This window comes from Serinus canaria, chromosome 4 (genome assembly GCF_022539315.1).
Source record: "Serinus canaria isolate serCan28SL12 chromosome 4, serCan2020, whole genome shotgun sequence".
Taxonomy (NCBI): domain Eukaryota; kingdom Metazoa; phylum Chordata; class Aves; order Passeriformes; family Fringillidae; genus Serinus; species Serinus canaria.
Genome location: NC_066317.1, coordinates 13,802,784 through 13,817,185, shown reverse-complemented (window position 1 = coordinate 13,817,185; position 14,402 = coordinate 13,802,784). Strand labels below are relative to the sequence as shown.

The following is a 14,402-nucleotide window of genomic DNA, read 5'->3' as shown; positions in this document are numbered from 1 at the left end:
TTTGTGGGAGTTTATGATAGTCAACTTTGTATTTGGTTTTCAATCCCACACTGTGTAGAATGAGAGGGTACAGAGCTTTTGAAAAACTCAGATGCTGACATAACAGATAACCAATACTTTGAGAGCAGCAACAAAATAAAGCAATAGAAATATGAGAAAAGTGAAGAAGCACAGAGAAATTAAGGCATGTCAACATAACATGAGCAAAGTTATTTTTTTCCTCACCAAACACATCAGCTAAGAATAAATGCCATCAAGTCATCACAAATGCCTTTACCATCACAAGGAAAAATTAAAAAGAAAAAAGGAGGGATAAAAAAAAAGCAAATCCCATTCAACCAAACCCAGCCCCACCTCTGACACAGCTCCTGAACCTCTCAACATGAAAAACGGAGATCAGGAATAGAAGGGCACCTCTCTTCATGGGGACATTTAAGAAGGTAAGTACATTTAAGTAACAAAAAGCGTGGAGGCAAAGCTCTGAATCCGCTATTTGGATCCACATTCAGAAGTGGTGTCATTAGCTCAGTTTAGCTTAATCCTCCTTCATAATAATACGTGTTAAACTTTACACCTTAAGTTAATCCATCTTAAATTCCCCGAGTGTCTCCTTACAGGCTTAAAGTAATGCCCAGCTCACATTTTGTCTGACCTTTCCTGCAGCCCTGTGGATGAGCAGGGCATCCAGCCATTCCTACCACTGCCACCGCCACCAGCCATTCCCATTGCTGCCACCAGCCATTCCCACCACGGCCACCAGCCATTCCCATTGCTGCCACCAGCCATTCCCATTGCTGCCACCAGCCCGTTCCCACCGCTATCACCAGCCATTCCCACCATTGTCCCCAGCCAATCCCACTGCTGTCACCAATTGCTCCTACCAGCCTGTTTCCACTGCTCTGCTCAACTGTCATTGGAGCCACCCAGCTACAAGAGGTATGTAGGATTTGACCAGTCACCCAGGAGATGGGGATGGTTTGAGGAAACCATTTAAGACAAGGCATCCTAAATACCAAACCAGCCATGTATCTCATAATACCCTTATGTGATCTCTACAGAAACCAGGCAGCCACATAAAAACCTGTGAAACTACAGGCAGGCTGAAGAGAAATAGCCTGTTATGAATAAGTAACTCATCATTTATGAAGTCATCATAAAGCCCAGTATCGTAAATCTCCTCACTGAGGATGGAAACTGCAACTCAACTGACCGTAACCAAATAGAGGAACCCACACAGCAAAAAATATTCACTGACAGGCGAAACTCAGCCCCAAACCAAACCTGATACCACGTTTTATTTACTTTCTCTTGGGTACTATTCAAAGCTGCAGCACAAGGCATCTTCCTAAATTAGACAGAGAAGTGAATAAACGGAAAGCTGTGGTGGGTGTGTTGAGGTTTCATCAGGACTTAAGTGACTTGCTGATAATCCCAAGAAAAGACTGGCAAAGGCATCCCCTTTCACAGCACCTCAGAGGAACTAAAATGTACCTGAGTTCATCCCTAGGCCTCTGCAGCCCAGAAAAGACTTAGGAAAAGACCAATAAATATTTGCAGCAAAACTCAGGTGTCAAAGATAGTTTTTGTGTCTTCTGATTTCACACTTTTTACCACTGTAAGAACTATTTCCATTTTTATAACAAAGAGCCTTTCCCTAACTAGACTAAACCCTGTATCCATTTGAAGGTTTCCAACCAATTAAATTGATTTTAGGCACCTTCAGAAAGCACTTTTCATTGTAACAAAACCAAAACAAACAACCAATCAAACAAATGCAGCCCAATAAGAAAACCTGCCGAAGGCTTGAAAGTCAAAACCTGTTTGGAAGCCTCCAAAACCAAGGCATGCTTTCCCTCATGCCAAAAGAAGTCAGTTTGAACTTGACAGAGAGAGGAGTAAAAACATCACCAGACACCTTGAGGGCAAGGCAGAGCTACTGAGGATAAAGACAGAAAAGGACTAGGACATGGGATTACAGAAACCCCTACTCAGTGGCTCAAACCCTCTAATCATAAAAAGCCCTTGGCCTGAATTATTTTACCTGCCTTAGGAAGGCATTCTGACTGGAAAAAGTGTTGAGGTTCTTGGGGAAAGAAAAAAATAAACATATTATTGTCACAACACCTAACTGTCTCTTGAGGGAGTATTCTGCTCCAACAGTGGTGACAGAATGCCACTACCTGAATAAATTCTTCCATGCACAGGGGCAGGAAACACTGAGCATCCCTCTGCTCAATGGACTGCATCCAGACACCTGCGTCCCATCTTGAAGCCATTAAAAATGCCACTGAAGTCACCCATACTGGAGCAGCCTCATTAAGTTAACACACTGATCAAAATCCAAGCCAAAATGCAAGCAGGATTCAGGCAAAATTCAATTATGACTTTTCATTCAGTACTTATTTTTTATTCAGCACTTTCTAATCTCTGCTTAGTCTGCAAGCCACAGCAGAAAGATACAAAACCTCTTCCCTTCAACACTTTGCCTTCGACTCTTAAAGCAAAGCTTGAGTCATCTCCTTCCAAGGAGGTAAAAATGCCTATTACTTTGCACCAATTTGGGCACTGCCAAACCCAGAACAAAATAGTGACTGGACCCAGGACCACCAGTGTGAGCACTGATAATCAGACAAGGAAGATAGTTTCACATTAAAACAGATCTACAGACATTGGGCTGCGATTTTTCGGCCTTTAGCCACCCAGGCAATTGGCAATTTTTAAATTCAACTTGGCAATTTTAAACTGAACTTATAGAAGTCAAGTCTGAAAATCAGTTTTCTCACAAGAAAATCATCATGGTGACCCTAGAGAATACCATCCCGGATAAGCGATACTAAGGAATTTAGAGCTGCTTTAAAAGTCCCAGCCAAGTGTCCTCCTGTTATATGCCTATCGACGAAGGAATTGGCAACAGCCTGTGGATAATGATTGCCAAAGGAGAGTTTCAGCTCTCAATCACTAGCAGAGAACTTGTGAAAAAATCCAACTTAATAATCACCCAGTTATGTAACCCTAAAATCCCAAGCACATCAATAGCAAAAAACCCAAAGTATATGCTGGTATTAACAGTTAATTATGCACTTAGGAGAATGCTGATACCAAATACTCTCTTTTGGTTTGCATTTGCATTTCAAAAGAGACAAATCACAGTTTTAAATGAGAAAATACATAATTATGCCTTTACCAAAGTGCTTTTTCAATAACACATTCAATAAGTGATGATAATGTACACATGGCAATAAATACCCCATTTCAAAGTTCATCAGAGAAATGTATTGAGAGCCAGAAAAGGTGCCCATTAGGTATTGTTTTATACATCCATTCTGCCAGGGCTCATTGTCACTTGCAGTGGTTCATCAACAAAATTACTGCTATATTCCACATGCAGCAGCAATTCTCCTTTTATGCCAACAATGCCTCAAAAATTAAGACTTTGCTCATGCAGTCACGCAAAGCCTGGCATTTTCTGGAAGTTGACTGAGACACGTCTTCCTCTCATGCCAGTTTAGAAAAACTACTTCCTAATTTTTATTTTTCTCATATTTAACTCTACTGGGGAAGTAGCAGAAGCAAGCACTGTGCACGTGAGAGGCATTTGGAGATGCCAGCAACAGCTCATCGATGTGCAGGAAGATTAAAGCAGTACCACATTCAGGCACAATTGCAAGAAACAAACCTCTGTTCTAAGACATTGACAGAAGTAAGAAGAAACCCTCCCAAAATGCTTGTGGATGTCCCAAAATTATGTTGAGACAATACCAGGAGAGCATAATTATGGTCTAAATGTAAAGTCATTGGGCAAGTCTTTGTATTAAAGCCCTAAAAACTAATGCTCAGATTCTTTTGAACCCATCACAAGCTGGAAATCTGCCAGAACATCCACTGGGCCAACTGATGAGCAAAATGAAAATGAAGCATTTGAGAAAGATCAGAAAAGTTAGATAAAATCTTTGCATCAGTGCTCTCTGTAGAGGAGCCCAGCAAGGGCTCTCCCTTTTCAGTAAGCAAGTGTGAGAAATAGTTTCAGATTCAAGTGTGAGAAGAAGAGAGTTTATAAGGAAAAAAAAAATACAGTAAAATGAATAGTAATAAATCACCAAGACCAGATGGCATCCATCCACGAGCTGTAAAGCAACTTAAATACGGAATTGCTGAACTACTAACTGTGCTGTGCAGCTTATTGCTTGAATTGCCCTTATAAAAGTCATGGAAGGCGACAAACGTGACTGATTTCTTAAAATGGGTCTGAGGGTGGGAAGGGAGCACTGGAGACCAGAGGCTAGTAAGCTCCAGTTCTATATCAAGCAAAACCTTTGAAAGAGGAGCCTGAATTGATAAATAAACATGCTGTAAGGGAAGAAAGTCAGCACAGCTCTGGCAGAGAGAGGTCATGTCTCACGAATCTGAAAGAGCACTCTGATGATAGCACGAAGACGCTCTGGTGGATCCAGGCGACATCTCCACGACGGAAATGCTTTGCACATGCCAGGTCTAGCTGCATCCCACAGCCATATGGGGTGAGACCTAAGCAAACACCAACCCTCTCCTCCTCCTCTCCCCTGCCCTGGTTTCTACACAGGGAAACTGGGGCATGCAGCTTGGGTATGGGCTCCAATAAATTCTGTCAGCGTGCCAGCGTGGGTAATTACTGGTCTAGGACCTGCCTTGCATCAGGAGGTATGAGAGGATGCAATCACGGCAGGGTTGGATTTTAAAGCTATTAAAAAGATCTCCTGGAAGCTCTTAAAGAGAGCGTGGGGATAAGGAGGTTGTCTCTTTGTGGATTATCAGCAGCTTAAAAATAAGAGACCAAAGGTCATAACAAATGGACATCTCTCACATGTAATGGAGGTTACCAGGGAAGTCTTACAGAGCTGGGGCCTGGGCTGAGAACTGTGCTCATACATCATATGAGAAAAATCAGACCTCTGGAGGTGACAGAGCTTGCTGATGGCTCCAGACGATGAAATCAAGAGCTGCCTGTGAAAGACTGCTAAGAATCCTGCAAGTCTGTGGGGCTGGCTGACAAAATGGAAGGTGAAAGTCACTGACTGGACAGTGCAGACAGTATAATCGTCTCCCACCATACATACAAAATAACAAACATCACAATAAAGAGTCCAAGGTGTAACTTGGGACAGGTTTTTGGGCTTCTGCCTTTTGGAAATGTTTGCTCAGCATTCATCAGAAAAAAGCAAAGATGTGAGAGAAGAGTTGAGAGCAAGACAGAAATTATAATTTTGGTGCTGATCCACTGTGCTCTAAATCTAGTGTGTCAGTCTGGTCTCCTCCCAGAATTAATACAGAGCATGAGAGGAGGAGCTGAGGATGGCCAGGGACAGCTGACAACTAGCAGATATATACAAGGGGAAGTCAAACTGACTCACTGATTCTTCAGCTCACAGAAGAAACAACAGGACTTGATGGAGATCTAAGTGATAAATGGCATGCATGGAATGAGAAGGATTATATCCACTATTACTGCAAACACAGGACTGAAGTAGCACTCCAGAAACATCTCCAACAAACAAATATGCATAATTAAGTTGCAGAAGCAACTGCCACGGAACATTTTAGATATCAAGATTATAAATGTATTCAAAGAGGTAACAGAGAAAGACACAGAAGGGTTATTAAGCACAACTGTTCAAATGCAATCTCACATTCAGAAAGTACCTAAGTAATTGCTAGAATGGGCAAATGAAGAAGCCCCTTGTCCTGATCTTAAACTTTCTCTGGCCACTTAAAAGGATGACAAACTCTGCTAGAGGGACAGTTTCTGACATTTCCCCATTCTTACAGATCTCTGTAAAACTACAGTATCTCCTGTTTTCCTTTAAACCTTCACAGTTTGAAGCAAAACACTTCAGAAATTTAAGAAGTGTTTAGAGATAGAGGCATTAAAAAGCAGAGCCTTTCGAAATTTATGCAAAGAAACCGAATCTATTGCTTTGTCCAACCAATGACCTGCTTACAAAGAAAAGAGCCCAAAATAAAAACTGGGAATATCTAGCTGAAGCATGTTGCATCTATTATGTACAGGTATGACAGCAGTTTTCCAAAATTTCTTTTTTTTGTCTGTGCTGCTGTCGGGTGGGTATGTAACAAAATCCCTTTATGTACTTCTCTGGATGGGAATTGAGCCACACTTTATGAAAAAGTAAATAGTAGTAAAAATGTATATAAAAAATTTACTGATGAAGATATTCACTTTTCACTGCACTGACACTTTGCATGAATTCAGTATTCCTCACCAAAATAACACATGCAAGCAAAAACCATGCAGGGAGGATCACCAAGGATTGCTTGCTGACCTTTTAACAAGACTAGTGACTGCACACACAATTTATCAACAAAAATAAACACTGACAACTCTTACCAACTCTGGTTATGGCAATAATAATGGAAAATGAGGGATTTGGAGGTGGCCAGATGACAGAGATTACAAAAATGTACCTAAATTTAGGAACTACAGGATTAGCAGATTGCAAGGGAAGACAAAAGGGTTAACAGCCATAATAAAAGCAAAAAAGTAATCATTCAAACAATAAGTGAAGTTTCTTATTGGCTTTATCACCATTCACAGATGATTTAACTAATTATTCCCCCCCAAGCCCTGAGATATATGAGGTTAAATAAATTAAAAAAAGGTGATTTTAAATATTCAGCTTATTTTATTACATTTGTCTTCCTGCTGTTACCATAGAAATCAGAACACCAGGAAGACTTACAGGCTTCAGCACTGAAAGGGGACACAGAAGCTGCTGCATCCCTGCATTGCCTTACACAACACCAAATCCTAATGGTCCCAGCTTCCACTGGCATATTAGGAGGGAGTTTAGGAATGTAATGAAAATGTTATTTACTAAGAAAATGTACATAATTATTAAATGAAGGTATTTTTTAATACAATCTTAGCTGTTTCACTTGAGCTACACAGTAATTCCTAATTTAATTTTACGGCTTTCCTCAATGTTATAAAATCCTCTGGCCATCCACATCCCATGACAATGCTAGCACAAAAACTTCCTAGAAATCCCCTTCTACTGCTGTTTTTCCTGCCCCTCTCTACCTCGTTTGCTCTACCTCAGCTGTCTCATTTGAACATTGTATTCTCCATTGTTCATCTACTGCCAGCACCAACCTCAGTCTGCTTCTAAATTTAAAATCTTCATGCTCAGGGCAATTACCAAAGGCATAGCATGAGAGGTGCTTGCAAAACTCCCTTTTTTGTTTAATGGGAGCAAAATCCTACGTTTTAAAGGATCTGTTCATATCAGTTTGTAGTAAACTTTGTTAATTACATAATACATATTAAAAAAAAAATAAATATATATCCATCACTACATTCTGCTTTTAATATTTTGTATATAATGTTAAGTAAAGTGCAGTTTCTATTGAAACATTTTTACTGTAAGGACTGAGCTGCATATGATCTAATACATTTATTTCAGAGATGGAAAACAACATAACTGATCCAAATGGCTGTGAATGGTTTTAAACTCAGTTTTTCAAGTTCACTAATTTTCGGTACCTTATACAATGCCTAGTGCTGGTTTTCATTAGGCAAACCCTCAAGTCCTTGACTAGGGTAAAGAAACGATGGAAGCATCAAGCGCAATGGCCAGGAAATTCAGAACCTGCACACTTCTGCACCTGATTTATTCTTTCTGCCACAGATGACAAACCGAGAAAAATCAAAGGAGCAAGAAAACACACAGCACATTAGTCATGCAGTGCATTTGCAAAATACTGTTGAAATATTGATGTTGTACTTTAACGTACTAAAGTGTCTCCACACAGTGTGTCTCAGCATCACTGAACTCTCTCAGTATCCCACATCACTGCTATTTTACAGCCAGGAATGGTAAATAATACAATTTGGGTAGATTTGTTGAAAATAGGAAATGATTTTGAAATTTCAGTCTTTTCAGAAGTAGCTGCAGATTCAAAAATCCACAGAAAATCTCAAAAATCTACAGAGAGACAATGTTAAACCTAAAAGCAAAAAATAAATCAAGACATGTAGGGGAATTCCAGGGTTGGGTTGTCCCTCTGGGGCTTTCATGCCAGCACAAACCAATATCTAGAGTAGGAGCACAGCTTGAGTTTTAATATTTATTGTCAATGCCATCAACTGTGTTTTTGCCTTAAGGAGAAATAAGAAGCCACCATGCGTCTTCCTTAGGGGAAGGAATGGATCAGCAGTACAGCTTGCCACGAGGGATGCAGTTCTGGCTTCCAGCTGGGAGGAGGAGATGTGCTGGGAGCACGAGCCATGGCCCCAAAGGCAGCCCATGTCCCACCGCTCCCACTGGTTTCCCACGTTGTGTGAGTGAGGATCCCTGCCATTCCGTGTCTTGGCTCCTGCTGGGTTTCTGTTGGCAGTGCTGAACTTGTAAATGCTTTTTATTCCTTCCTGAGCCTCTGAAAGTTTGCCAGCCAATGCCCTGTCTTAATGTATGGGTGGAAGCAGATACCTGGGATGTTGTCACCAGTAGCCGGCGGACAGCAACTGCCTGAGCCCGTTAAAACCTGAGCAAAAAGGAGCATCCCTTTGCCTTTCTCTAGAATTCAGGCATCTGACTTCTGCACTGCAAAGACAGAAAAACTCCTTCTTTTGAAAGGCTGGGCTCATTTCTTGTAGACATGAACTGTCAGACCACCTCTTTTCAAAAATGTTGAGGACTTTTCCCTCAAAAGGGCACAGCCAGGGAAAGAGTCATGGTAGCCTTTAGTTCTATGATTAATTCATCCAGTAAGGGAAAAAGCCATGGAAGTTGCAACTAATTGCCCTACCTTCCAGAACCATGCCTTAGAAATCCTGTTTAAGGCTGCTCCCTGTAGTAAAGAGTATTTTGCAGACTTTCAGCTAGAATCCCTGAAAATAAGCTGGTGTTACAAACCATGGGGTATTGACATCCCTTGCTTTGTTCTTACACCCATTGCAGCCAGCACTACTTGGTTTTCTACTTTCAGTTGTGTATGATTTTACCCATTTAATGCTCTGGACTTAGACTATCCACACATGTGCCTGCCTCAGGTTGAATTAGATTAGAAAATTTAAGCTAAAGTCTTTGGTTAAATCTTAAAAAAAAATTTTCTCTCTCCCTTGAGTTAAACAAACTCTATTTTTTTTTTTTCTTTTCTTGCAAGATTTCTGTTACTTTTGCAGGATGAACCTGAAAAGTCTCAGAGCTTAGGGCCTGAATTAGGGACAGTCTTTTCCCATGGCTTAAGAAATTCTTCCCCATTAATATCTCTGTTCTCCCAAATCCCTAGATCCATTCAAGGTAAGGCTTCCTCAGTGACAACAAATGAAGAAAAATGTCTTAGAGTCTCTCACTACATAATCCTTACATCTCATCCAACCTGATCAAAGGAGTCACATGGGAAAAATATTAAGGGATAGTATAACTTAAGGGTTTTGTTAAGGATACAGTTTTCAAAGCATCACCTAAAGGGCTTAAACTATGATTTTGTAGACCACCTTAATTTTGGAATTTTGCAACTTCTTGAATTTGAGTTTGTGCAGCCTACAAACATAACTACAATACTTTTTGAATGTTATCCCATATGCAGCAGAGTGTTTACCCTCAAAACAAGTTATGTGGTGTCATGTGTATCACGGTTTCTAAAGATTTACTGCGGATTAAAACCAAAGCTCAAAGCTGTATCTACAGAATATTAATTTTGATCACAGTTACTACGACACAAAAGAAATGGATTTAAAAACTGCACGTGCCATAACTTAAACAAACACAACACAAAACACCCTACTTTATGCCTCTTTTCAGGCTGCTTTTTAGGCATTACTGTGACAGGCTGTGCAGCCATTTCCTTATCCCTCAGTTAAAATCTTCATGTTCAGTTAAGCCCAATTAAATCAATGGAATATATGCTTGAACCATAAAGACAAACAGTACACTTAATTAGATAGGTAGCATGACTAAATGAAGGCAGACAAATATTTCCAGCCTTCCACAAGCCTAACAGGAAATCAAACCACATATGAGTAGGGAGGCATTTTGCCCTGTATTTATACAATCAAAACTACATTTAACAGCTACTAACAATACAGATCCTCATTTGTTATTGGCCTTGTTTACAGGCCTTCAGAACAAGAAAGAAAACAAGATCATATATCATGGCCCTCCAGAAACATTACAACTTCCTTTAATTCACAGTAGTTAAGAGTAAACGGAAAATTCATTTAACATAAAACAAAGCCACATAATTCCACTAATGCCAACTTCTACTTTCACTCATTTTCATTGAAGAAAATGCTGAACCCTCTGGGGCACCAAGGGCCTGGTCAAGGACATTGCTTATTTTTTCTTGTATAGAAACAGGAAATGACCTCTCCAGACACAATATGAAGAAATACCAAGAAAATCTTGGCCAGGTGATAACAGAAATTAAACTCTCTCAAACCAGTAAAAGGAAAGGCATTGTAAAGCATCCCCTTTAATTCTGCATCAATTAATAAATGTTCTAAAATGCCAAGGGCAGTCAGAAAGTTTCACCAAGTAAACCTCAAGGAGGTGTAATAAACTGTGTGGCACAGAAACAAAGGCCAGTGCTTATAATTACATAGCACATTTCCAAGTTCAAGGTACTCAAAAAGTGAAGGTAAGACAACAATTTCAGAGCAAAGCTTCAAAGCACTTCATGAACAGGAATATGTACTGTATTTTATATTACGGGAATGGTTTCTACACTGAACTGTATTGTACAATTCCAGTAAGTAATCTCTGGCCTTACCTCAAAACTGAGAAAAGCACTGCATCTCTTAACTTAAAATCACAAAACAGTAGCTTGAGAGGGACCTCTGGAGGGCTCAAGTCCAACCCCCTGTTCCCTGCAGAGCTAATTTTGACATTGAAGCAGGCTGCCTGGGGCTTTGCCCAGTGAAGGCTTGGACATCATCTGGGACCGAGACTCTCCGGGCACCTGATCGGCTGATTCACCATCTCGTTCAGAAATGTCTTCTCCTGCTGCCCAGGAGGCACTGTGTTGTTCCAAGCTTGGGATAACAAACTCTCATTCTTCCCCTGAGCACCTCTGTGAAGAGCCAGACTTCATCTTTTCTACAACTCATTAGGAAGCTGAGGGGAGCAATTAAATCCACATTGCATCATCAGGTCCTTCACTGTCCCAATCAGCCCTGACCACCTCAGCCAATCTCTGCTGGCTCTCTGCACATTCTCAACAACTTTACTTTGCCAGAATGCCTTAAACTCAGGCTCCACATGCAGCCTCAACCACCATTCTGAGTGGCAATGTGAGAACCTGGAACAAATGCCTGCCATGATGCCCAGTGAGTATGAAACACAAGCAAAGTGTGTGTGAAAGGAAACCCTTTGCTTTCCAGAGATGTGTCCATTACTATTTCAGAGTGAACACCAAATGTCCTACTCTTTCACCTCCATGGAAATTTCTTGCCCTGATTACCTACTTCAAAAGGCCCTGTACCACTCCTATATTTCCTGGCAATATTTTTTTTCCTCTATTTATAAGCAATTGCCTTCTCTCTCCAATGAGTATATTGCCAAATACACAGGAGACCAGACCACTATCTCAGTTACATATCTGGTTTGGGATGTTTTAATTTTGTACTCATTTTTGCAACTGGATCCCTACCTCAACCTCAATATAATTCTACAGGCACCTATCTTCAAGGCTTGTAGCATAAAACTCTCAATTGATCTCAAATTCTTGAAGTTGCTTCTAGCTGCAGTAGAACAAGAGCAAGCAATGCACACACTTTTATTTGCAAGCAGGATTGATTTCTCTGTCCAATAAATTCTGACCCCCTGACTGACTTTCTTGAGATGAGGGAAAGCTGCTTTTGTGTTTGAACTGTTAGTCTACATTCCCCCAGGAGAACTAAACTCTTCAAAGTTCACATTTTCACTCACCTCTGGCTACAGTTACCTTTATTTTTTTTTTTTCCCTGTGACAATTTTCTAATGTTCAAGTCATAATGGAGGTGCTTTCAACATGGAAAATGGCTGATACTACATTTTCGGCCACATGAAGTAAATCACCAGTTCTCCCTCTTAAAAAAAAAAAACCCTAAACCAAACAATCCTTGTTTGATATTGCTCACTGCTTTGGGACCCATCTCATACTCATTAAATATTTAGGGATTCCTAAATCAAAGACAGACTATTAAGATGGACAGTGACAAAGCATCTTTTCCAAGAAAAAGATTTCAAAATGCATCAGGAGATTAAGTGCTAAGTTATTTTTTTGTTAATTCTTTTCCTGGTTTGTGTTTTTTTCCCCAAGTGCACCTAAATCCTATTGATTAAGTCTCCTTTTTACATCTAACCCCTCCCTGCCCCCCAGTCTTCTGGGATAAGCAAATGATGTAAGCCCCATTTGACTGCCTGTGCATTCGCTTAGATTTTTTTACTTTACTGTCTTGTAATAAACACTAGGAGAATGAAACAGAAATTAAATTATAGTCATCAAAAGCAAAGCACTAAACACACACAAACATAAAATATGAAGGAACACATACTCAGACAGAATGGTTGAGCCTTCTTTTTGTCTGAATTCATCATAAAAGAAGTTATGTTTCATTACTGAAAAAACATTTTGGCTTCTTTCACGGTCGCAAAGAAGGGTAATTAAGACTGTCAAGAAAACACATTGAACAGCTGTATATTGTTAACAAAAGCACCATTATATGACTGCTCTGAAAAACCCCAGTAATTTAAACATTCACATTTCCTAGAAGTTGGATATTTTTCCAAGCTCCAGTAGATACCAAAAAATGTTCTTTTCTATAAATTGTGGTTGTGTATCGGTCACATTTCAAACCAGTGGGATGGTCCCAGTTTGAGAACACATCCCCATACATAAGGAAGAGTGGATGGCAGTAATCAAAGCTTTGGCAATTGAAATGTGAGTCACTGAAAAAAATTAAAACTTCAGCTGCTTTTTAAGCCAGAATTAGCTGAAATTTTCTTAGAATGCAAGTATGCCTGAAAAACCAAATAAAGACAGCAATCCTTCCAGCCTGCATTGAAAAGGGCCATTAAGGAATACTTACTCATCGAAGATCAGGTCTGGAGCAAAATAGAGGAACTGGCTGTTTGTATGTTTGTATGACCTCCAACTCAAGGCAAACGATGACAGACACATCCATGAATACTGAATTAAAGTAATTTGGTCCTCGAGAGGCAAGTTTCTAAATCCTGGAGATCAAACCAGAAAATACTCATGAACTACAAGGGCTGGTCAAACCATCACCAAACACATTGCTAAGTACTTTTCCAGTATTCACAAACAAGAGCAACACTCCCAATTCAGAAAAAAAAAAACCCGTAATTTTTCATTCCAGTGACAAAACATGTTTTCTCCTTAAGAGGCTATTACTGAAAATGAAAGCTTTTAAATATCAATCACAGATATTTGAAACAAACTTCACATAAAATAAGAAAAAACCCCAACTATCATCTCTCACACCCCCCAGTTGCCAGTTTTCTCAACACAGTCCATGGATTAATGATGCAATTTGCCAAGCAAATATTTCTCTGAACTAAAAGAAACAGTGAAGTGACATCTCAGCAGATGACTCACGGTCCTACCTGGAAGTATCTTTGCCCACTTCACCACCTGAATCATCTGCTTGCCAGCCAGGCGGTTTAGGGTGGAGAGCAGGTACTCTGCTGTGTCCGGCTTCGAGCTGTCGTATCCTGCGTACACGATCTCCGGCTCAATGCTTTCAAGGATCTTAACAGGAGAGGGAGTAAGTGCTGGTGAGATAGCAGACATGTGGGGGACAAGTGCAGTGTTGACAGAGGGCTCGGTCACGGGCGCGATGTATGTCGTGCCTTCCTCGGGGCTCTGCGGGGGTGGCTGCTGCCGCTGCTGGGGCTGCTCCTCGTGCATCCCTTTCAATTTCCCCAACTTTTTGGACTTCCGGGCTGTGAACATGAGCAATGAGAAAACCAAGTCAGTACAGAAAGCCAGCAAAACCCTGGGCTTCTGGGCTTTGAACAGGAAATGAAAGCCAAAGTATAATCTCAAAGCTCTTAAGTGAAACAGGCACAGGACCTTAAGAAATGCTTCACTGCCTGCAGCATTGTCACACTGGAGAAAGGACCAAAAGACACCTCTAAGCTCATTTTCACTGCTTTACTCAATGTTTTCATACATGACAGAATGTCCAGTATCTGCCTCCATACAGACATGCATAAAACATCCTAGTTACTGTGGTCAGTGCCAACTAAACATTTCAGAACTGTAATCACTTATCACCTACATGACTGCAATTCATGATCTGCATTGCATTGGTCATCAAAAGAAATCTGCACAATATTGGCAGACCCAGAGCCCTCCTAAGCTTTTGCTTTAACTTGAAATGTAGTCAATCCATTTTGAACAGC

At 40.5% G+C, this 14,402-nt stretch overlaps 1 protein-coding gene across 2 annotated transcripts in view; it reads right to left on the bottom strand.

Moving 5' to 3' along the window:
- The window catches only part of NR3C2 (nuclear receptor subfamily 3 group C member 2), a 189,777-nt gene that overhangs the window by 17,955 nt on the left and 157,420 nt on the right, over positions 1 to 14,402 (bottom strand). For both annotated transcript variants that reach the window (XM_050973779.1, XM_009101359.4), the window contains 2 exons: positions 13,602 to 13,940; positions 13,064 to 13,208 (listed from right to left, as the gene is read on the bottom strand). In XM_050973779.1, coding sequence (XP_050829736.1) covers positions 13,064 to 13,208; positions 13,602 to 13,940 — 484 coding nt within the window. The remainder of the gene's footprint in view (positions 1 to 13,063; positions 13,209 to 13,601; positions 13,941 to 14,402) is intronic.